General features: G+C 34.6%; 1 protein-coding gene and 1 pseudogene across 1 annotated transcript; both read left to right on the forward strand.

Moving 5' to 3' along the window:
• The first annotated feature begins 5,358 nt into the window (after window positions 1-5,358).
• LOC139882138 (uncharacterized) lies at window positions 5,359-16,511 on the forward strand (annotated as a pseudogene).
• Window positions 16,512-17,930: 1,419 nt separating this feature from the next.
• LOC139882139 (DNA repair protein RAD51 homolog 2-like) lies at window positions 17,931-22,081 on the forward strand. Its single transcript, XM_071866506.1, is given in 13 exon segments — window positions 17,931-18,014; window positions 18,176-18,289; window positions 18,391-18,543; window positions 18,684-18,787; window positions 18,909-18,972; window positions 19,089-19,144; window positions 19,712-19,792; window positions 20,438-20,466; window positions 20,469-20,496; window positions 20,937-21,028; window positions 21,096-21,215; window positions 21,571-21,714; window positions 22,038-22,081. Coding segments are annotated over 13 exon segments (1,113 nt in total).
• The last annotated feature ends 2,363 nt before the right edge of the window (window positions 22,082-24,444 follow it).

The raw sequence follows: 24,444 nt of genomic DNA on the forward strand, positions 1-24,444 counted from the left end.
ATCTTCGGAAATGATCCAGCTTATACAGTCGCAATGAGAAATATTGCTCCCCCTCATAGCCTTCGGTTATTATTTTCAGACTCTTCACTATATCCTGAAGACCAGCGTTCTCAGCTTCGACTACCTTGATCCTGTTCAAAAGATCTTTATTTAAGGAGTACAATCTCTCCCAGTCTTCAATCATCTCAGCCTCGATCATCAACTCTAAATCTTCTGCAACTTCGACTTTCGATGCTATAGTAGTATGTACTTCGACACCTAAAATTGTAGTAGTCTGTACTTCAACGGATTTCTCCTTTTCACTCGGACATCTAGAAGAATAATGCACAGTTTCTCTAGTGACAGATCCTACATTCAATGTAAGAACTTCTGGTTTTTGAACCTTTATGCTGGAGATCTCAGAATTGCTGGACCCTCGTCGCGTATTTCTCTTTTCTGCTGGTGGGTAAGCCATTGAATCAGGAATAAAAATAGATCTATCCGGTACTACCGAATCAGATTTTGATACCACTTGAAAACCTTACGCCGTCCTGATTATGTAAAACACGCAAGTTGATCCGAGTGCTATAGTACAATTGATTATAGCACATTCTACTTTAACAACAATATAGCAGAAACAACAATCAGAATGATAAACTGCAGAATTGATAAGGAAATATTGCACGCGATGTTTTTACGTGGTTCAGAATCAGAATGACTCCTACGCCGACAGGACCTAGTCCAGAAACTGTTTTACTATTTCTAAGGTTACAAATATAGACTGGAATTTTCCCCGAGCCAGTCCTCAACTGTACTCCACCACCTATATTGTTTTCCCAACTCCTTGTAAAAACTGACTCTAAATCTCGATGAATCTCTTCGATAGACGACGTCAGATCTTCTTGTAGACAACACGCATGAACAGTACTGCATGAACAATATTTTCGTGAATAGTAAAACGCACGCATAAGAAGCTTTTTCCTAATTGAGCAGCTTCTTATAAATCACATAATATAGTTTCCTCCTTGATAGAGTTCTTCAAAACAATCCAAATTATATCACATCAATATCTTTTATTCCAAGTTTGTTTCAAACACTTAAAGGATAATAAGATATTTATTTTTGATTTAATCCAGTAAATAATTTGGAAGACTTAGTCTTCTAGTTGAACCTAATTATTAATCCAAATTGCTGCGATGAATTGAATCGAATCAAATCAAGTCAAGAATGACAAATCAAATCGATCCAAATCTTATCGTTACAGGCTAGATTTGGTTCCGCACATGGACATTTCTGAAGGAGATGAAGATGATGGCTTTTCTTTTTTTGTAACGTCTCTTCATATGCTCTTATTGAATTCATCGCTTTAGGTATTGGGCTTGGTTGTGCTGAATTTAATTTTTGATGGGTTTCATTTGATCAAATATTAATTAGAACAAATCAGAACTCAATTTGGAAAGGGAATGGTGCAAAAAAGAAACTGAGATCACGAGGAAGAACATGATAAAATAGTGGGACCAGTTAAAATGATCAGTTCATTTTTTTAACTCGAATGTCATCTGTAGACTCTAAAGTTTGATCACGTTAGAAGACACGTGTTATTTATATAGGATTGGCTATATTTGAAATATAAAAATGATTTGGATATTTATATATGTATTTATTTATGAATTAAAAGATTATAATAATTTAATTTAATTTTTATTTTTAGATAATAAGCTCTTATTTCATTCATAAAATTTATTTTATATAATAATAGAAAACATGTTCATACCGATTAAATCTTAGATTTGTCGTATTCGTACCCATTTCTGTACCGTGCTATACACAGTCTCTAAGTATGAGGTTAATAGTTATTTTTAGTGCTTATAAAAAAAATAGATTTTAAGAACATGAGCTTTCAAAAGTCGAATTCTTTCTTTTTATATTTTTTTCATACTTATTGTTAAATACAATTAACACTAAGCATTCTCTTACATATATACATGGTAATGTTTGACCTATTGACATGTCTTACTTCTTATAATTTGAGCATATCATTCGTGAATCATGGCAAATTCTTTAAGAAAAAATGTGTCTTCGGCAATAAAATATGATAAGTGAGATTTCGAATAAATATTTAATAATCTTCTTCTGTATGAGGGAATAATTCATCAAAATAATGAGTTATTTGTTTGTCAATTCAATATGTGTAAAGAAAAAATTTAAACTCATAATCTCAAATTATATGGAGAAAAAGACAAAATAAAGTGAAATATTATACCTTTAGTGAGTTTAAAATCCAGAGGTTTATACTTTTTAGTTCAATTTTTCTATTTAAAACAACACATTTTTTTTTATCTCTATCATTATTCGTAACTTCCGTCTACTCCATAGAGACTACTTAAAAGATTGAATTATGAAGAGGACTAGGAAAGGGACCAAGTACAAACGAGAAGAAAAGAATTAGATTAAGTTCCGTGACTTGAATTGATTGTGAAAAAAATTGCAACGAAGTCGAAGGGTCGATTGAAAATTATCACTACCAAATTAATTGGTTGAATACTTTAGTAGAATTTTAATACTTTAACCTGATGGTATCGAATCATCGTTTATATTAGCTAAGTAAATTGAATCGAGCCGGTTCGATTTTAGCCGGTTCGATTTAAAAATTCTTCAAGAAGCATAATCATATTTTTAAAAGGGGAATCGTGGAGCACGTATGCCCTTGGTGGAAACAGATCCTTTTTCTTTTTAAGAAGTTTGGAAAATACATTATTCTTATTTTCATAGTTAATTCAAACTAAATTAATTAATTAATACGGATGAAAATTATGTCGAATGTTAGAAAATAACCAGATCGTCATAGTAAATAACAGACTACGGACAACAATGGAGGATTAAGCTAATATCGATTAGATATTATATCAAAATTTAATATAGTGAGTAGAATTTAATTATAAAAATACTTATGTTTTAATTATATATCATGCATTGTGATTGTATATACTCCTAAATAGCGTATATTTACACTTAGACATTTATGCGCTCCATATTTTCTTTCCAAAGGATGAGTATGTATAAATAACTACGTACTTAAGTTGGTTGTGCTATATATATATATATATTTATATATATGATTTGAGAAAATGTATTGATATAAAAAAATTTGATAAATAAAAATGGAAATTACAAATAATTGTTTATATGGAATCGCGTGAGAAAATCATAGTAAATATAAGTTGATTCAGGGGTTTGACAGAACTCACAATAGAAGTCGACATCGGTTCTACGGAGCACCGCGGATGGTTGTGATGATACAGGCGTTGGGTTAATGAAGCGTTACTGTCCATTCAATCCAGAATTTGGAGGAAAAGTAATACAAGATAATTGTTCCAGATAAAGATACTAAATTTTAGTGGAAGAATGGCTCAACATTGAAAAAAGTTCGATAAGACGGATATCGGTTAAATGCGCACATACGCTTAATAAACTTATAATTATGATAAAATTAAAATAAATAATTTTTTTATGATCGGTTAAAATGATTGGAAATTTGAAATAAATTTTCAGAAATATAATTATTTGATTTTCTAAAACCGACTTATATAAGTCGAACAAGTAAAATGATCTTAATTGCATTACATCTAAATTAAGAAGATTATTTGGTCAAGGAACATAAAAATGACATAATAAAATAATTAAGTCTAACCTAATTAGTAAATTGTTACCACTTCAAATTTATTCAAATGTTAGGAAATAATTATTTGAATACCGTTATAGATAATGGAATTATGGACGATGGAGGAGGATTAAATTAATATCGATTAATTTATTATATCGGAGTTTAATATTATGAGTAGACTTTTAATTATAAAAGAGTATATATTTTTATTATATATTACAAATAAGTGCCCAAAAGTCATCATGTAATATTGCAAGATTTATAGATAGAAGTCTCGTTGAAACTTAGCACCGTCTCATATTATTTAGATTACATTGTATAAAATCCACCTTAGTTTGTATGTTTGGGTGTGACCACTAGATCGTAAAGAATATTTCATCCGTATCAAAATATACAGGATATTTTTGTGTATTAACGGAATAAAATAATTGGTTCCTTTAAATTTTGGCACATCTTCTTTCATCAACAGATTTAATAGTCAAAAATAAAAAATCTACTATAACAAATAATTATTCATCGTTTTATCTCGATATGACATTAATTGGTTTGTATTTATCGAATCTTCGGTCACTTTTTTTCATAATTATATCACCTCTATTTATTTATTTATCTATCTATATGTTGATAAAATAAAATAATAGATTTGTTTAAATATTCAGGTATGTTTTTTATCGGTGAATGAATGATAATTAAAAGTTTCTTATAATAAAATTTAAACTTAACTCCAATTGATATAATAATACTCTCTCCGATTCACTGCAAGTTTTTTATAATAAAATTTGTTTTGATCAATTTCAAGTATTATTTTATGAAATTTATGTATATATAAGTTTTCTTTTTTTAATTTTATCCTTGTATTTATAAAATTTTAAATAAATATTTATTACTTTTGAATAATAAATAATGGACATACATGTAAGTTTTTCTATTATTAATTTTTTTAAAAAATTTTCAACTTTCATTACGAGATATTTTGAGGTGGACCGAAAAAGGAACTCTCTCTAAACTCTCTCATCCCTGTAAAAGAAAAAAGCTGCTCTTTCAAAACAACCATCGAGTTGTAGGCCTGTTTAAAATATCTTCGAGTTGTAGGCTTGTTCAAGATCTCCCGAGATGTGACCTAGTTAAGAAAATCCCGATTGAAAAGAGTAGGGATTCTATCAAAAAAAAAAAGAATATTTTTTGTGGTAGTTGAAGCTGGGGAGATTTATGAGAGAACACTAGACGCATCACTCAGTCATCCACTTAATTTATTCCAGAACAGAAAGAAGAAAATGGCAAATCAACCAATTACAACCACCATTCTCATTATTAATCTCTCCAAGACGAAGAACTGGCTATTAGTATATTTCTTTCTTCCTCTGCTTCTACCTAAATGGTAAGAGCACCATGCCACCATCATAATCTCATAATCCATGTATGCTCCTCATTACTACAGTAATCATTCATCTTCTAGTGTTCGCTGGTACTTGTATGTTGTGAGATCATCTGGCAATCTTCATGGTTACTTGTTTTGATTACTTAATTTATCAACCTCTTCTGCTCCGATCATACTAGCACTCAAAATTGTCATAAGGATTTCAGTTATTGTGTGCCTATGGGCTATCGATTCCCTTTGTAATTTCATTTTGTTACTTTAAATGGTTTTTGTTTCAGCGCTGGACTGGCCAGAGTATATAATCTTAATTTATGATTGAAGTTTGAGAATGGTGGCTATGGCCTGGTTTAGAGCTGCTGGTTCTAATTTAGCAAAGGTTGCTATTACGAGGACAATATCTCACACTTCAAGGACTCACAATCAGTTATTTCATTCGACAACTTCAGTATGGAAGCCGCAAACTGCTCGTGTTTCTCGTCCTGTACCCCTCTCTAAGCTGGCTGACAATTTCTTAGACGGAACCAGTAGTGTCTACTTAGAGGAGCTTCACAGAGCCTGGGAAGAAGACCCACACAGTGTAGACGAGTCATGGGACAATTTCTTCCGAAATTTTGTGGCCAGGCTTCCACATCACCTGGAATTTCCGGTCAAACCATTCAGGAGAGTATGCGGCTGATGTTGCTAGTAAGGGCGTACCAGGTGAATGGTCACATGAAAGCCAAACTGGATCCCTTAGGGTTGGAAGAAAGACGAATATCTGACGATTTGGATCCAGGAATTTATGGTTTTACAGATGCCGACTTTGACAGGGAATTCTTTATAGGAGTTTGGAGGATGTCGGGATTTTTGTCCGAGAATCGACCTGTTCAAACTCTTAGATCCATGTTGACCAGACTTGAGCAGGCTTACTGTGGGAATATCGGTTACGAGTATATGGATATACCTGATCGCACTAAATGTAACTGGCTGAGAGACAAGATCGAAACTCCAACACCGCTGCAATACAGTAGGGAGCGTCGGGATGTTATCCTTGATAGGCTTATCTGGAGTATGCAATTTGAGAACTTCTTGGCCACCAAATAGAAAACAGCTAAGAGGTTTGGGCTTGAAGGTGCAGAGACTTTGATTCTTGGAATGAAGGAAATGTTCGATAGATCAGCAGATTTGGGAGTCAAGAGCATTGTTATTGGAATGCCTCATAAAGGTAGATTGAACTTTCTAGGAAACGTTGTTCGAAAGCCACTCAAACAAGTCTTTAGCGAGTTTAGTGGCGGTACGAAGCCTGTTGTCGACGACGATGGCGGGCTCTATACGGGAACTGGAGATGTTAAGTATCACTTGGGAACTTCCTATGATAGGCCAACTAGAGGTGGGAAGAGAATCCATTTGTCGTTGGTCGCGAATCCGCGTCATTTGGAAGCTGTAGACCCAGTAGTTGTAGGGAAAACTAGAGCAAAGCAATACTACTCTAGGGACATGGATAGGACTAAGAATATGGGCGTTTTGATACATGGTGATGGTAGCTTTGCTGGGCAAGGGGTTGTATATGAAACACTGCATCTTAGTGCTCTTCCGAACTACACTACTGGTGGGACTATCCATATTGTAGTAAACTGAAGGCGTATTCCGACCTGTTTCGACAGATTAGTGCAGGTGTGCTAACAGGTACGCGTTAGCACAGGTTAACAAAACACAGTACAGTAAATAAATAACACACGATATTGTTAACGCAGTTCGGTTTTCCTACTCTGCGGGGCCAAGCCCAGAGGTAAGCAGCATTCCACTATACTTGAAACAATAGGACAATACTTTGGTTACAACTCGCTCATCTATAACATATCTCCTATTTTCCTAAGTGTACTTTTTGCTTACCCAACCCGTCTAATCACAACTAATTAGGACTTACAGTAACGCCTACACCAAACGGGTGAGGACTTCACGCGACCCTCTTTCAGATACACGCGTCTCGTTGCCTTGTCAATCCGGACAAGGGCTTGCTCGCAACCCTCTTGAAGATATACGAGGACCTAACACTCCACTGTGCTCACAACTCTCTCTAGCTGCTAAGTGATCTTCTTAACTCTGATTAAGAAGCGTGTAAAGGATGCCTCTGCTAGTCAAGTCTTCTGCCTTTTATACTGGAGTCGATTCTGCTGTAAATAGGAATATTCTGCTCAAAACGGAAATAGCAGCTTCAATAGAATAGAAGTCAATCGTCAAGTGATTCCTTCATTCAATAGGAGATTCTGTCTTTTAAGTCTTCTCTTCAAAATAGGAATAGCTGTAGGATTTTGAGATATCACCTTGAAACAGAATCCCTGCTGTGATGGAGATTGATATTCTGTAGAATCTTTTTGCTGGTTGACTTACCTTTGATTACCAGTTTCCTTTTCCAACAAGGAAACTAAGTATTAATTCAAATCAAATCAAATCACAATCATATCTGAATCAAATCAACCAGGATTCGTGCATTACTAGTTTCCCAATCTGATTTGTACTGTAGGATCGAATCATATCTTCTGAAGTAAATGAGGTTTGACGAAAATAGCCAACTCATAGAAACTGCCGCAGACCTGTGTCCATACATCTTCAAGCACAGGTTAGACGCACAGGCAGTTTGCAGCAACAATCTCCCCCTTTGGCATTTTTGGCAAAAACCTCCGAGATCCTTCGTACAGTACCTAACTCCCCCGTGAGTAAGCATGCACCAAGAGACGAAAGTAACAAGTCCCTGGAAACTAGTAATAAAGCAAAAAGAATCAACCTGTGTAGACACACCCAAGAGACACGATGAGTAACGTGTGCAGACACACCCAAGTGACACAGTATTGACTTGCACATCTTTTTGCCTGCGCGAATGATGATGTAGACACATATTTCTCCCCCTTTTTTGTTAAGAAATCGCCAAAGAGACACCCAAGAGGTAAAAAATAAGTCTATTTTAAACAACAGCAGCCAAATTTTCTTCTTTTATCTGAACAATATGGGAAGTGTTTGATGTCTCCCCCTCAGCAGCAGCATCGTGCTCCCCCTTAATATGAGAATGAAGGGATGAAGGAACTCCTCCTGAGCACGAGCCTCCCCCTCAGCTTGAGGGTTACTCCAGAGCAACAACAGGATCCTCTGTGTTAACAGGATCCGCAGCAACGACAGGTAAACCAGAGACTTCTCATCTTACTGCTTTAGGCTTTCTCCTTGAGGTTCAGCTAGACACAGCTCAATCATTGTTTCCTAATATCAGAAACACACTCCAACCTTTTTTTTTTCTCTTTTTTTTTCTTTTTCAAACGAAAAAAAAATAAAACAATAATTAAACATGGTATATACAGGGAGTGAACACTTATCTCATTTTCACGTTATAGTGCAAGGTCCGAGAGCTCCTCTCAAGTATTCAGGCCTGATTGAATTAGGACTCTTGATGAATATATCCGCTTTCTTTCCTTCTGCAAGTTTTCGAGACAAGTTTTGGCTTGTGATAGCAGGCATGGTTTCTTGGACGTTCCTGGTATCTGTGCTAACAGGAGATGCCTCCACACTAGGTGCGTTTTCATTCCTGCCAACACCCTCAGTTTCTAAAGCTTCCACACCAGGTGTGTTCTCAATAGTTTGAGGTTGATTAAACACAGGTTCCGCCATCCTTTTTTAACTCCCATTCCAACCTTAGCTTGTTTCTCTTTTTTCCAATCTTTGTACCCACCGTCAGGATCACATGTGAGCACAGGACGACCATTCACAGGTTCTGATTTAGATGGATCAGCAATCTTTTTCTCACCAGTCATGTGTTTAGAGCAGCCGCTGTCGAAATACCATTCATCCTTTTCTCTTGATGGAATTCTGCACATCAGATTTCTCACATCTTCCTTCTTTACCCAGATACGTCGTTGAGAATGATGTATGATATCTACTTTCTTCCTTGGATGTCTTCTTAGTTTCGAAGCAATGAGATTTCGAATATCATCCTGTAAGATATAACACTTAGGACGTATGTGCCCGGGTTTGTTGCAGTAGTGACAGATAATTCTTCTTCCTCTGTCTTTGTGTCGTGAACTGTTTCCTTTCCCTATTTTAGAAGAACCACGACCAACTCCAAAAATATTATTTTTAGGAATCACTTTGTTTAGAGTTTCATCCAAATTTTCTTTCCCTTTGTTGAAGTTTTCAATTACACAGTTGGCTTCTTCTAGCTCCTTCTCTGTTTTTGACAGTTCAGACTTTAGTTGTTCAATCTCGGATTCATACTTTCCGAGTATCTTGTCGAAATCCTTTCTTTCTTCTTTCAGCTGTTGAACTTCATCGAAGAGCAGGTGATTGATTCTAAGAGATTCTCCCATTTGTTCGAGTAACTCTTCGAATTTAGAGTATATGTCTCTGTCGTCATCACTATCTGAACTTTCATCTGAACTTGAATCACCTACTGACTTAACCGTGCTTCTAGAATCTGTGTGCACGGTATTCTGGGTGGAGTTTCCAGTTGTATGGGCTGTAAGAGCAAGAAAGTTATTCTTACCATTATCGTTGCTTGATTCAGACTTGTCTACTGATGAACTTGAGCTTTTCTTTTTCTCTGTGGAAACAGCCCTTTTACTGGACTCAGGCTTAATAGCAGATTCTGTATGCACAGAATTTTGTGGTGTGCTCACAGTATGTGCAGTAAGAGCTTTGCAGGCAGGATTTTCGTTTTCACAATCATCACTGGTCTGAGAATTATCTTCAGATGTTTCTTCATCACTCCATGTGGAGAACAATGATCGCTTCTATCTTTCAAGTGTGTTGGCACATTTGGCTGCGATGTGACCAAAACCTTGACATTCATGGCACTGTATTTGCTCTTTTTCAAATCTGTATCTTCCATTTGGCTACAATGTTGACTCATTCTTCTTCTGAAAGCTTTGATTATCCTTCTGATTAGATGAAGTGTAAACCATTGCGTTTGGTCCTTTTGAACCCCTGTACATCTTTCTCATATTCTTCGTTAAGAGTGCTAACTGCTCACAGATTTGTTGCTCGCCTGTACTGACAGGTGTTGTGGCCACATCAGTTTTGAAAGCCACGCTTTTGGGTTTGAATTTGTCTTTACTTCTCATGGCCAGCGTCATCTCGTGGGTTCTGAGTTTTCCCATTAAATCATCAAAACGCAGGTTCTCAAAATCAGTAGACTCACTGATTGCATCAATCTTCGAGCTGAACTTTTCCGGCAGAGAAATCATCACTTTTCTCACTAGTTTGGATTCCGGAATTACCTCGCCAAGTGCAGCAGATTCATTAGCGATGCAGCGAATCTCTTTTTCAAAATCAGCAATAAATTCATCATCATTCATGGTTAGAGAGTCAAACCTGGTAGAGATGAGATGTAGCTTTGATTGCCTGACTGATTTTGATCCTTCATATGTGAGTTGAAGGGCATCCCACGATTCCTTGGCAGTCTCGAAATTCTGAATAATCTTGAACACACTAGGACGTACAGCACACTGGATAATACTCACAGCTTTTCTATTTGCAGCACAAGTGACTGATTATGCTGTGCTCCACTGATCTTCGCTCTTCACTGTTACAACACCATTAACAGTAGCAGTAGGAGGTGTCCACAGGTTCTGTGTAGCACGCCAGATGAGTTCATCTTGGCTTTTCATGAACCATTTCATCTTGTGTTTCCAATAGTCATAATTGGAATCCGTAAGTAAAGGAGGATGAATGGTTGAACCACCCTCTTCAATTCTGTCATCCATGGTCGGATATCGCAAGATCTTTTCTCAAGAGATTTCTTGAGCCCGCTCTGATACCACTTGAAGGCGTATTCCGACCTGCTTCGACAGATTAGTGCAGGTGTGCTAACAGGTACGCGTTAGCACAAGTTAACAAAACACAGTACAGTAAATAAATAACACACGATATTGTTAACGCAGTTCGGTTTTCCTACTCTGCGGGGCCAAGCCCAGAGGTAAACAGCATTCCACTATACTTGAAACAATAGGACAATACTTTGGTTACAACTCGCTCATCTATAACCTATCTTCTATTTTCCTAAGTGTACTCTTTGCTTACCCAACCCGCCTAATCACAACTAATTAGGACTTACAGTAACGCCTACACCAAACGGGTGAGGACTTCACGCGACCCTCTTTCAGATACACGCGTCTCGTTGCCTTGTCAATCCGGACAAGGGCTTGCTCGCAACCCTCTTGCAGATATACGAGGACCTAACACTCCACTATGCTCACAACTCTCTCTAGCTGCTAAGTGATCTTCTTAACTTTGATTAAGAAGCGTGTAAAGGATGCCTCTGCTAGTCAAGTCTTCTGCCTTTTATACTGGAGTCGATTCTGCTGTAAATAGGAATATTTTGCTCAAAACGGAAATAACAGCTTCAATAGAATAGAAGTCAATCGTCAAGTGATTCCTTCATTCAATAGGAGATTCTGTCTTTTAAGTCTTCTCTTCAAAATAGGAATAGCTGTAGGATTTTGAGATATCATCTTGAAACAGAATCCCTGCTGTGATGGAGATTGATATTCTGTAGAATCTTTTTGCTGGTTGACTTACCTTTGATTACCAGTTTCCTTTTCCAACAAAGAAACTAAGTATTAATTCAAATCAAATCACAATCATATCTGAATCAAATCAACCATGATTCGTGCATTACTAGTTTCCCAATCTGATTTGTACTGTAGGATCGAATCATATCTTCTGAAGTAAATGAGGTTTGACGAAAATAGCCAACTCATAGAAACTGCCGCAGACCTGTGTCCACACATCTTCAAGCACAGGTTAGAAGCACATGCAGTTTCCAGCAACATAAACAATCAGGTAGCTTTTACCACTGATCCTAGAGCTGGCAGATCTTCTCAATACTGTACTGATGTGGCAAAGGCATTGAATGCTCCTATTTCCATGTGAATGGTGATGACCTGGAGTCGGTTGTACGTGTCTGTGAGCTTGCAGCTGAATGGCGCCAGACGTTTCACTCAGATGTGGTTGTTGACTTGATCTGTTATCGTAGATTTGGTCATAATGAGATTGATGAGCCTTCTTTTACTCAGCCCAAAATGTATAAGGTTAGCCTTTCAGCACCAAATTTTGTTATTTCTGCAGTTGTTTCTCTTAAATATTGGTTGACCAATTCTTATTCTGTTGACTGATTATTATGACAGGTTATTCAAAGTCATCCCTCTGCTCTTGAGATCTACCAGAAGAAACTCTTAGAACATGCACAAGTGACAGAAGAAGATATTAAGAAGGTTAATGACAAGGTACTTAACATACTCGATAAAGAATTTGAGCAGAGCAAAGACTATGTTCCACAGAAAAGGGAATGGCTTTCGTGTCACTGGGCTGGATTCAAGTCACCTGAGCAGCCAGGGGCGGATTTACATGTACATTGGGGGGACCAGGGTCCCACCCAATTTTTTGAAAAAAAAAATTAAGCTGACTTCAATATATAAATTATGTGCATAAGTAGAAAACACAAGCAGTATTGGCGTAGTGGTTAGGACATTCATATGTAACTTGAAGTATCTGGGTTCAATTCCTCATTTTTAATTATTTTGTCTCTTTTTCATTTACCCAACATTTTATGTTTCACTTTTTCTTTCTTTTCAAAAATGTTTTTTTTATCAATTACTGGAATAATAAAATAAATACTTGCTCAAAATTATATATTCCATATTTTTTCCTTTCATTTCAAAAATATTTTTAACTATTACTTGAATGAAAAATAAAAATAGTCATATTAAATCTTGTATTACTTAGTATATTATTAGTATACATTTACTATTTTTATTACTACAACAAGTATTATCAAATTTTTATTTTTAATACTTTATTTTTACAGACAATTTTAATATGTAATAGGTACGTTTTATAATTTTTTTAAATAGTAAAATTTATTTGAAAGAATAAAACTTCCTATGTATAAAACTATTAATAAAATTAATTATTATTTTTGATTAATTTTTTAATGAATAACGATTTAAGATAATAAAAAAAATTTCGCGGTGCGACAAAAATTTTAAATTCACGATTACTATCGGTCCCACCCGAGATTCGATCCTGGATCCGCCTCTGTGAGCAGCTCTCACGTATTCGAAACACAGGGTTAGTAATTATTATTTCTTTAATTAAATTGTCTCTGTTCTGTTATTTCTCCTGTATCCACTCATTCTATATTTTCAATGGCGACTTTTTATACAGGGTGAAACCTGAGGTCCTGAAGAATGTTGGCAAATCAATCACAACCATTCCGGTAGATTTTAATGTGCATAGAGCTGTGAAAAGGGTATATGAGCAGCGTGCTCGAATGATTGAAATGGGAGAAGGCATCGATTGGGCCGTTGGCGAAGCACTTGCTTTTGCCACATTGCTGGCTGAAGGTAACCATGTTCTGTTGAGTGGTCAGGATGTTGAACGTGGCACTTTTAGTCACAGGCATTCAGTAATTCACGATCAGGAGACAGGAGAAAAGTATTGCCCCCTTGCGCATGTCGTAATGAACCAAAACAAAGAGATGTTTACTGTTAGCAACAGGTATAAATTCCATTTGATCTTTCTTAATGAAAGAAGACTTATTAATTTCTGTAACGACTATTGGCTACGTCTCCGCCATTCATCAGTATGTTATCTGTGCAGCTCTCTTTCAGAGTTTGGTGTTCTTGGTTTTGAACTGGGTTATTCAATGGAAAATCCAAACTCTTTGGTGCTGTGAGAAGCTCAATTCGGCGACTTTACAAATGGGGCTCAAGTAATATTTGATCAGTTTTTGAGTAGTGGTGAATCTAAGTGGTTGCGACAAACTGGTCTTGTTGTGTTGCTTCCTCATGGTTACGATGGGCAAGGCCCTGAACATTCAAGTGCAAGGTTGGAGCGTTTTCTTCAGGTACACAAACAGATAATTTTGATTTATTTAGCACTTTGAACCTCTCTTTCACCTTTTCTCAATCTAGTTTGTGAGGCTGGAGCAATACTAAAGAGCTGAGTTTTATATGCATGGTGTTAGTATTTAGTATTTCATACTTGTTATATTTCTTAATGTATTAGACAAGTAGCCGATCTGAAGTAGTTTGGTTTTAAAGCATGGTTGTTGTTTATGGGATGAAGATTGAACTAGCTTTGCCATAACCTAAGAAAACATAGTATTATTTGCAATTCTTAGGTTAATTTCTTAGTATTCATCATCTTTTCCATTTTCTTTTGCGACTATTTGACATGAAAAAGGACTGCCTATATGTGGGATTCTGCAAAATCTTTTATCATTTGTTTCTCTAGCATCAGTTGTTTGACAAATATTCTGACTCTGACAGATGAGTGACGACAATCCTTACGTCATTCCTGAGATGGATCCAACTCTGTGAACACAAATCCAGGAGTGTAATTGGCAGGTTGTGAATGTTACAACACCAGCTAATTACTTCCATGTTCTTCGCCGCCAAGTGAGTACTGCAAGTATTATATATCAATCATTCGAACAGAGACTTCTGTCCATTTCTTACATTTGATGACTTTTCATTTTGTAGCTCCACAGGGACTTAGGGAAACCTCTCAATGTAATGTCTCCCAAAAATCTACTCCGTCATCCAGAATGCAGGTCAAATCTAGAGGAATTTGATGACGTCGAAGGTCATCCAGGTTTTGACAAACAAGGGACCGGATTTAAACGCCTAATAAAGGATCGAAATCTCCACTCTGATCGTGAGGAGGGTATTAGGTGTTGTAGAAAGTTTGGGTTTGACCCAACTTTGACCAAATATTTAGAAGGGACCTACTAGCTAGAAAGTTTCGGAGATAGTTCAAACTTGTTCATCTTCGTGAGGAGATGAAGTTCGTATATTCATAAGCCATATTTGGTGGTGATATGAATATGAAATAGCTAGCCAAAGTTGTTATGTTGAAACCAAGTGGAATGTGAAGATTCACAAACCCACATTGATCATGTAATAAAAACACAAGCTATTTATATAGTATAATGTGTTAGAGGAGTGTAACTTGACTTGTCACTCTACTGGTTGGGCCTTAGTTTGGGCTTGGGTCGTAGACAAAATTATTTTTCGATTTTGGTCCATTGTTTGGTCCGATTCAATTGATTTGGTTCGATTGAGTCAATTGAATAATTCCCATGATTGTGCTGTTAGCTATAACAGTTGGATATGTATATATATATATGTATATACATTGGTCAGAATTGTATATACATTGGTCAGAAGCTCTCTCTGAAGTTTTCCAGAACTTGTTTTTCTAGTTTTCCAAAAACAAATCACATGAGAGCTCCTGAACCAACTGAAAAATGGTTTTCTCTTCTTTTCTTGTCGTGTCAAGTCTAAGAGAGAGTTTAACGATGTTCCGTTCTGTCCATACCTTCTTCACTAGCGCCCGGTGCTCGAAGGTAAACCCCACGCCGTTGTATCCTGGGAGACGGTTGTCGTAGCGTTGTGCGTCAGAGAGAACGTGGCAAATACGTCTTAAGGAAAGCAATTCAAAATCGTGCCTCGGTTTCGTATCTCTATCCTTATTTACTTTGCAATTTTCATATGTTGTTGTTGTTTATATGAATTGCCGTATGAATGAAATTCAGTAGTTTGATGTTATTCAATATTTGTTTGTAATTGTTGTTTAATTTTACACATATACATGAAATAATCCCAACAATAGGTGCCTAATTCTTTGTTCTGGAAAGGTCTGTATACTAATTTCTAGCAGGAATGTGATTGCTCAATTTGCTGTTAATTAATCCAATTCTGTTTCTGTCTTTATTTTGGTTTCAGGTTTATTACGAATTGGATGAGCAGCGTAAGAAGGTGAATGCAACAGATGTTGCAATATGTAGGGTAGAGCAGCTATGTCCTTTCCCATATGACCTCATTCAAAGAGAACTTAAGCGACATCCAAGTAAGTAATTTGAAACGATTTCTAGCTTAGTCTGATGCTATTTGTCCCGGATTTTTATTAACAACTACTGAATCTTGCAATTTATTATTAATATATGGTTAGTGTATTGATTGCAATTTTGAATATGGTAAGTACAGCTAGAATCTCAAACAAAATAAAATAAAATAAATGCCATAGAATTTTTATAGTATAGAATTTGAGTCGAATAGCATGGTCGAATGTCGATCTCACTGGTTCTTATTTCCCGGTTGGAGAATTTATGAAGGGGACAGATATAATAACTTTGGGTTAAATATTTTGGCCATAAAAAGTTGTGAATTTCTCTGAAGCTAATTAGTGTTTTTGTTGATAAATGAATATATTACAGATGCAGAGATAGTTTGGTGCCAAGATGAGCCAATGAATATGGGAGCATACAATTACATATCGCCTCGGCTCGGCACTTCCATGAAAGCATTGGGAAGAGGAAGAGACATGGTGGATGACATGATCAAATACGTTGGCCGTCTTCCAGCAGCGGCGACTGCAACTGGTTTCTACCAGGTTCACGTGAAAGAGCAAATTGAACATGTACAGAAAGCCTTCCGACCTGAACCAATTACGTTTCCACAATGAAATCTCCCTTTTGTAAAAAGAGAAGAGAATAATAAACCGTTTTTAGTTTACTGTAGAATATGAAATTTACATTGGAGTGCTTGCTTAACTCCAAAGAAGGATGCTGATTTTCTTGTGTGAGGAAATATATTCTTTGGAAGCTAGTACTTAACTACTCCCCTCGTCTCAACATGTCACAATAATCAAAACAACATCATGTATTATGAGATCGAGGGAGTAAATGTAATGTTTAGAATGATTGAAGTACTGTAAGTGTCGAAATTATCACTTAGCTTCCTGCCTACGAAATCATATTGTGATGTGTACAATTCACAATCATAAAAAAATTCAAAATGTGGTTTACTTATACTTATTTTAAAGTAAAGTTTTTATTTATTATAATTTATTTATATATATTCTTATCATAAATGTTTACATTATTGGATATCATCATAAAAAAAATAAAAATTGGATATTTCTTTTATATAATAAATTCATCCAACAGAGCCCCGAGTGACTAGTTACGTACATAAATTGTATTTGATTTGATTTTTATACATGATTATAATTTTATTTAAGATGCTGTATTTTAGATTATTTATCGACAGGATTATATTTAATTATTTTACAGAAATAATTTTCTACTTTGATAAATAATGACTTAAATTAACTTTTTCGCAATAAGTTATTAACTTATTTTAAAAATAAGGATATTCTTGAATGTAAAGTTGTGCCGTTAGGAAAAAAAATGTCTGTGTTTTAAAGGTTTCGTTACATTTTTTTTTAGATATAGTATGAGTAAATTTAACTAGTTGCACGGAGACCCATCCTTATAAAAAAAAGTGACAAAAAAAAGATAAAAATGGGTTGTAATAATTTATTTTATAAAATAGGGATAATTATAATTAATAATAACAATTTAGAAACCCTCATCCCTCAGATGGGAATATATTTTAAGAATAAATACGTAAATTGATCGTATAAATAATTAATAGGTTGTATTAAAAAATATTATTTTTTGAATTATTTGATAAAAAAAATTATAATATTTATATATATTAATTAGGTAAATATTATAATAGTTAGTTAAAGAGAATAAAAAATTAATAAATATATATTAATTTTAATTTGATAATAAAATATATAAATATAATAAATCTGTTCCTATCCAAAGAAATAGTAAATGAGTTTTTTTAAAGGAAAAAAAACGACAAAAAGAAGTGAGAATTTTTTTATTTAAAAAAATAAAAGGTCCATCTCATGACAAAATATATTTTACCATTCAGGTTCGGGTTCCGGCAAACCCGCCCGCCCATCGTATGAAATTTATGAATTAGGTTTTCTGATTTGGCGGGAAATTATGTACTCCATGACCATGATGGAGTCTCCATCCAAACAAATAATGAGAGATAATTGATCGTAGAGAGAAAGAGGCTTAATATGGCGAACAAGCTGATCAGAGAAATGGCGTTGCCAAAATCTATTGCTAATATTTTCATTGCTCGTAATATCACTACTGCAAAAGTAAAAAAGATGAATCCCTCTTTTTAAGTTGGTTGCTGTTTGTTGCTATTTTATTTTTCCTTCGTCCGAGATCTATCATCATGATTAAGTTGGAATTACACGGATAAGTCAGAGTATAACTTCTAAGATCTTAAATTAATTGCATTTGATTTCATTTTCAGGATGCATTGTCTTTAACCGAATTCGAGCTGATGGAGTCGTTAGATGTAGGTTTGGCAGAAGCAAATTCTGCAATAGCGCATATCAGTGAGGTCACTTCTCCGCAATGTCAAACTGTAAGCATATATTTTTTGATTATTCAAGCATGGCTCATCATGGTGTAGGACAACCATTCTTAAATTTATTTATAAAGATTTGAATATAGCTATGGATTTAGGCACTATCTCTTTTGGAGGAACGGGTTCGAAATGAGCATATGGCTGGCCATCTGCCTACTGGCTTGAAAGGATTGGACGAAGCTTTATGCGGTGGAATTCCATTTGGAGTTTTGACAGAGTTGGTTGGCCCTGCTGGGATTGGCAAGACACAAGTAAGACTTCTATTGCATCTTTGGGGGGGTCCTTTTTTTACTAAAGCTTGTGGGGTCTCACTGATTGTACAGCTCCTTGGACAGGGAAGTCAATTGTGTGGCTGATTTTTTTTTTCCTGTTTTTTGGTCGCCTCGTGTAGTTTTGCTTAAAGATTTCATTGTTGGCCTCGTTGCCTGCAACTTATGGAGGTCTAGATGGCTGTGTGATATATATCGATGTGAAATCCAAGTTTAGTTCAAGAAGGTATTAAAGCAATCTTAATGGCATCACTTGTTACAGGCTCATGAAGTTATTACATTGTTACTCTGATGAGAGAACAAAGTTTTCAAAGCTGTAGAGTTTGACCTATTTTCTTTTCTTGCAGGATGACAGAAATTGGAGCAAAAAGTTACCCAGAAATATTTCTCATGAAAGAGATGGCACAGAAGGTGTGTTAAATGCTCATTATATCCATCTCCAACCATTTCTCTCGTCTTCCCCCTATCTGTTATGGATATTGTGTGTGTGCATGTGTGTTTAAAATAATTTACCATTCATATTGCAGATGGCTGGAAGGATTCATGTTTTGCAGCCAGCATCACTGTCTGAGTTTACTGAGAGGTATAAATGACAGTTAACTATTTGATTAGCTTTGGTAGTTAGAGATTTGAACTAGTAGGTGGATGCTCAAAGTTGGAAAAAGGGGCATGGCTCATATGAAGACTTTACCATTGCGAGTTTGTTGGGGAATGCCTTGGTAAATGGAATTAAAGTATTTTAGTCATGCAACTTTATGCTAACTTGTGAACTTAGTATATATTAATCAGAGAAATGGAGAATTATGTGAGACTAGAATGACATCATATTATTCACGCTTTAGCAAGTGCCAAGTGTTATGTTGGTATGTGTACAAAACTTTAGCTTTAATCCAATGTGTTTTTTTTACTAAATGATGCAACCGACTTTATTTTTCTATATGATGGGATTATGAGCAGAGCTGTTGAAATGAAGAGTAGCTATAAATAACTCAGGATGGTTGTACTAAATTTAGGTGCTAGATACAGAGATATAAAGTGTGGGCATGTTGTACTCATCATCATTATGCGTGTTTGTTTCTGAAGTATTCCTTGTGCAGTATAATTTGTTGTGACTGCTTGTTGAAATGACTATTGAAATTAACATGACCAGGTTGCAACAAATTAAGGTTTCCCTTCTTCAAAATCAAGTCAAGCTGCTAGTGATTGATAGCATGGCCGCTCTTGTTTCTGGGTAAGTTTTAACTTTGCATTTTCCTTCATTCGCCTCCTATTGTTAAAAGTATGACCTGGTTTAGCCACTCCTGAATCAAACGATGACCCTTACCCAGTCACCAAGCTGGGATTCCGTTTCAGACAGCAACCTGCCTCATCTTGTAATGATTTTTTATATATATATTAACATATACATAACATGTCGGATAGAAGACTTAACTCAGCTAAATGTGTGAGCTTTAACTTCCCTTGGACATAGAACTGTCTAAATTATACACGCAGTGATACCAGTTGATGTGTTTTAATAAGCTTTCCCTTAATCGTAAATGTCTATTTAAAGGGAAAAGGTCCTATTGGCTATCCTACTTGCAGGATTAACAAATCTGTCGAAAACAGATTTACATAATCCATCACAATGCATGGTAGAAACTTCTATTGTTTTGAAAGTTTTTCTCGCTTTCTGATTCAACTGCTAATTGTCACAAATTACAGAATAGGGTGCTGCACTTGAACTTATGCATGATCAGCAAGATGATGCGAACACGGCTACAAAATTAGGGCCATTCATCGGTCACATCTGAATAGTACTTTTTTTCGTTGCTTTTATCAACAAAGATCTTCTGCAAATTATTTTGAACAGCATACTTTGGATTTTGGATGCCAGGGGAAATGAGCAGGGTCCTCAAAGACAAAATTCATAGGTTGGCATATATCTTTCATCAAGTAAGCACTTACTCTTCTATGGTTTCCTTCTCAGTTTGTAGCTTAGTTTATTGATTTATGTTAGGAAATAGCAATTAAGGAAATTAAAGAAGATCCTCCAGGTATTATTAGAGGACCCTGGGATCCATATCTATAACCAAGATCATGTTTATACCTTTATGCTGCTGTACAAAGAGGGAACGAACTAGTGTAAAAACTCTACCATTTTATTTTAACTCAAGTGTGGGAGCCTTTTTTTCTGGATGAGTACTTGTGTTAATGGAAAGTGGATTGAGACTTTTTTCGCTACAGGAAGCCTATTGCTGTAAAAGTACATAAAAGTAGCTCTTGTATTGCTCTTTTTTCTCTAAATCTCTCTTTTATATTGATAGAACAGCAGTTACTCTTTTTGCTCTGACGATTTACCAGTCAAATTTATGCTCCTTTCCGAATATATCTAGGTCCCTTGCTGAATTTTCACGGTTTCCTGTTATAGTCACAAACCAAGTGAGATCTCAAAACCATGATGCGGCCTGCCAGTATTCCTTCCAGGGTATGATGGCAAAATAAGATTGCAAAACTTCTGCCTTATATGTTCTCACAATCAGTATCCTTTGCAGCACATAGGAGGGACGAAATGGCAGAGTGTCCCATAGGCTATGATTCGTAACTTGTTGCTGCCTTGGGACTTAACTGGGCTCATGCTGTCACAATTCGCTTTATCCTTGAGGCGAAATCAGGTTTGCTTCAGCATTTTTCTTTAGCATAAATTGAATCAAGTGAGTTGGTGATAATTGGAACTTGATGTGCTGTTCTTGTGCATGTTGGAATTTCTTGTCCTAACTTCTAATCGAATAAGGAAATAAATTTTCTTATTTCTTTGGGCACTTGGATGATTTTTCTTGTGGACTTTCGGATGATCAGTAACTCGACAATCTTTGTTTTCAGTTTCAATTCAATGTGCGTAAAATAGTTTTGGATAGAAAGACTTCCCATGAAGACAATTATTCTTTGCGACAACAGATCATTTCTATGTTTGAGAGAGAGAGATAACTTGTAATGGCCAGAGAATATCGCTTTTATTTTTATTTGCAGGCCAGAGGGTTTTGAAAGTGGCGAAATCTCCCATATCTCCACCTCTAGCTTTTCCTTTTCACATAACCTCATCTGGAATTTCGTCGCTTAGCGATTCTGGTTCAGAATTGGCAGGCCCTGAAATTAACAAAATCCACTTTCAAGGTCTTCTCTTCCACTTGCAAGCTTTTGGCACATCAACAAGCAATTTTTTAGTGTCCCTACTATTTTTTTTTTTAATTACATGTGGAGCATTTACTTGGTATATCAACATGTGTTTTTTTTTCATGCCATTTTCCCTTGATGACTCATCGACCACTGTTAGTTGTGTGGCCAGGTCGTGGTGTTCCACATATGTATAAACTGTTTAAAGTTCCTGTTCCTTGAGACATTCCTGTTAAATTGATTGCAATCTAAAATATCGTTTAATATAATCTGTTTCTAGTTTTCCAACTATAATAACATTACAACTCGTTGTTTATATGCAGGCCACAGTGGCATTATCAATTTTGGCGTGGAAATGATGCGTTAATCGGCCAAAAGTTGCAAATTAGTTCTCGAATGGGGTCTCCTCCTTCTAATGCCAGGAAAGTTTATTTGTGATCAGATTTAGCCTATGAGTGAATCCTAATTAAAGCATACATATAAATGTCATTCTTTAGAATGATGTATGTATGTTTGATTTGGTTAGTTCTGAATAGACATCTGAAACTGTTGTGATATAGAAATCTTTAAGACACAACATTTGATGAATAATTATAAATATTATTTTTAATACATATATTTTTAGCTTTTTTTCATATTTTTAAACTAAAATGTATTTAATTAATATTAATGAATTTATATATTTTTTATTAAATGTATCTAAAAAAAATTTTAAAAAAATATATTAAGAGACGGGGAGTATTCTGTGTTTGATGTTGATTCTTTTGTTTTGTCATTGTCATCCTCCCCTCCTGCTTGGGAGAGGTCCTACAAGCTTTATTCCACGTTCCGATTATTACCGTTATATTATTTTTTAATTTTTTTGATAATTATTACCATCATTATTATTATTATTATTATTATTATTATTATTATGACTGACTTGGAAATATCTGAGATATTTCAAAATGTATTGTTATGTAAAAACTTGTAATGTAATGGGATAAGCTTTAGGATTTAGGGATACAATATGTATATATGGCTAAATTGGATTATCTAATCGAAGCGAGCTTTTTAGAAGAAATAAACCTAGCTAATCTAATTGAATCGATTTATAGTGAATTAAATGTCTAAAATTGAATTGAACCAACCAAATGCAAAACTTTAGAAGATTTAGTTGGAAAAAACATTTATACCCGATCAAAAAAAGAAAGAAAGATCAGTTTCGATGGAATTAAACCGACACCGAGCCTATAATATGGTGCTTTAAACATGGTCGGCCAATTTATCTAATGTGATTAGGGTAAGATGTCCATTGTGTGAGTCAAAAAGGAAGGAAAAATAAAGGATGGGATGGGAAGCAAAAGTTGTGAGCAAATCCTTATTAACTAGGAGTAGTACGTACAATCTTTATTTTTTCCCGACAACTAGTAAAAGTGTGAGCTGAAGTTTAGGATTTTTTATTTTTATTTTTTTTTCGATTCACAAGTACATTTTATCATAAATTATATTTTATCATTTGAACTGAACCAACTCTCTTCATTTCATGTCACGAGCAATAAATTTTTAGTGTAATTTAATGAAATCAACTTATATTTTAGCTATTTTTTTCAATCATACGTTTTACGGTTAAATTTTAAAAAAAAATCATTATATTAACATAATAATATTTGGAGTCTAAAAAACAGAGTATATTTTTCCTTCTTGTAAGAAAACAGCACATCATAATCATTGTTGAGGTCCGACACTAAAGTAAAGTAAACACTTGAAACAAGAGAGAAAAGTGCAAGTTAAAATAATAATAATAATAATAATAATTCAACAGTAATGATACTTCTTTCTAATAACATTAATAGTAATAATAATAATGGCGAATAATACTGGAAGATGTTATGAATAAATTCTTGAAATGTAGTAATTAAGAACGTTGGTTTCTAACCTCAAAAAGAGAAAATATTCAAACCTCACTACAATAAAGTAATCATCAATGGACGAAGTATATGCACTGCAAACTTTAAGCATTAAATCTTATCCTAATTTCTTAATTTACTATAAAAATTTATAAATTCTTATCTTCTTAACTATAGTTAATCTTTATGCATTAAATAATAATATATTATTCTACAATTAACATAGATCAACTATAAATTTTAGTTAAAATAATATTTTTAACCGTCTTTGATTAACATAGTTAAATCGATGAGTTTGTTGTATATTTTATCTCATTAAATAATTATTTCTCTCTAAAATATTATAAAATGTAACTGATTTTAACTTGTAAAAGTTTACTTTATAATAAAATATAATTTTTGATAAAATGTAGTATCATATATGAATTGAAATTTAAAAAATAATGATTACATAACAATTGAATTTTTAAGTTTTTGTACTTTACACTTACAGGTAAATTATTTGAAAATAACTTAACATATTACCTGATATAGTAAAGTGAATAAATTATATTACAATTATAAAATGAATACTTCATTTATTCTTCTTTTATGAAAATAATAATAATTTATATGCTAATTATACAAACTTTTGTATACCATAAATATTAGTAAATTACTTTATTTTTTTAATAGAATACATGGAGTATATTCACTACAGTACTACCTACATTGTAGTACTTAATTAAAATTTGTTATGTTATTGATAATAATTAACTAGAGTTAATTTGACATGAGTTAAAAAGAAGAATTTATTAATTTTTGTAGTGAATTAAGAAAAGTGGGATGAAATTTAATGATT

This window comes from Rutidosis leptorrhynchoides, unplaced genomic scaffold (assembly GCF_046630445.1).
Source record: "Rutidosis leptorrhynchoides isolate AG116_Rl617_1_P2 unplaced genomic scaffold, CSIRO_AGI_Rlap_v1 contig233, whole genome shotgun sequence".
In the NCBI taxonomy this organism is placed as follows: domain Eukaryota; kingdom Viridiplantae; phylum Streptophyta; class Magnoliopsida; order Asterales; family Asteraceae; genus Rutidosis; species Rutidosis leptorrhynchoides.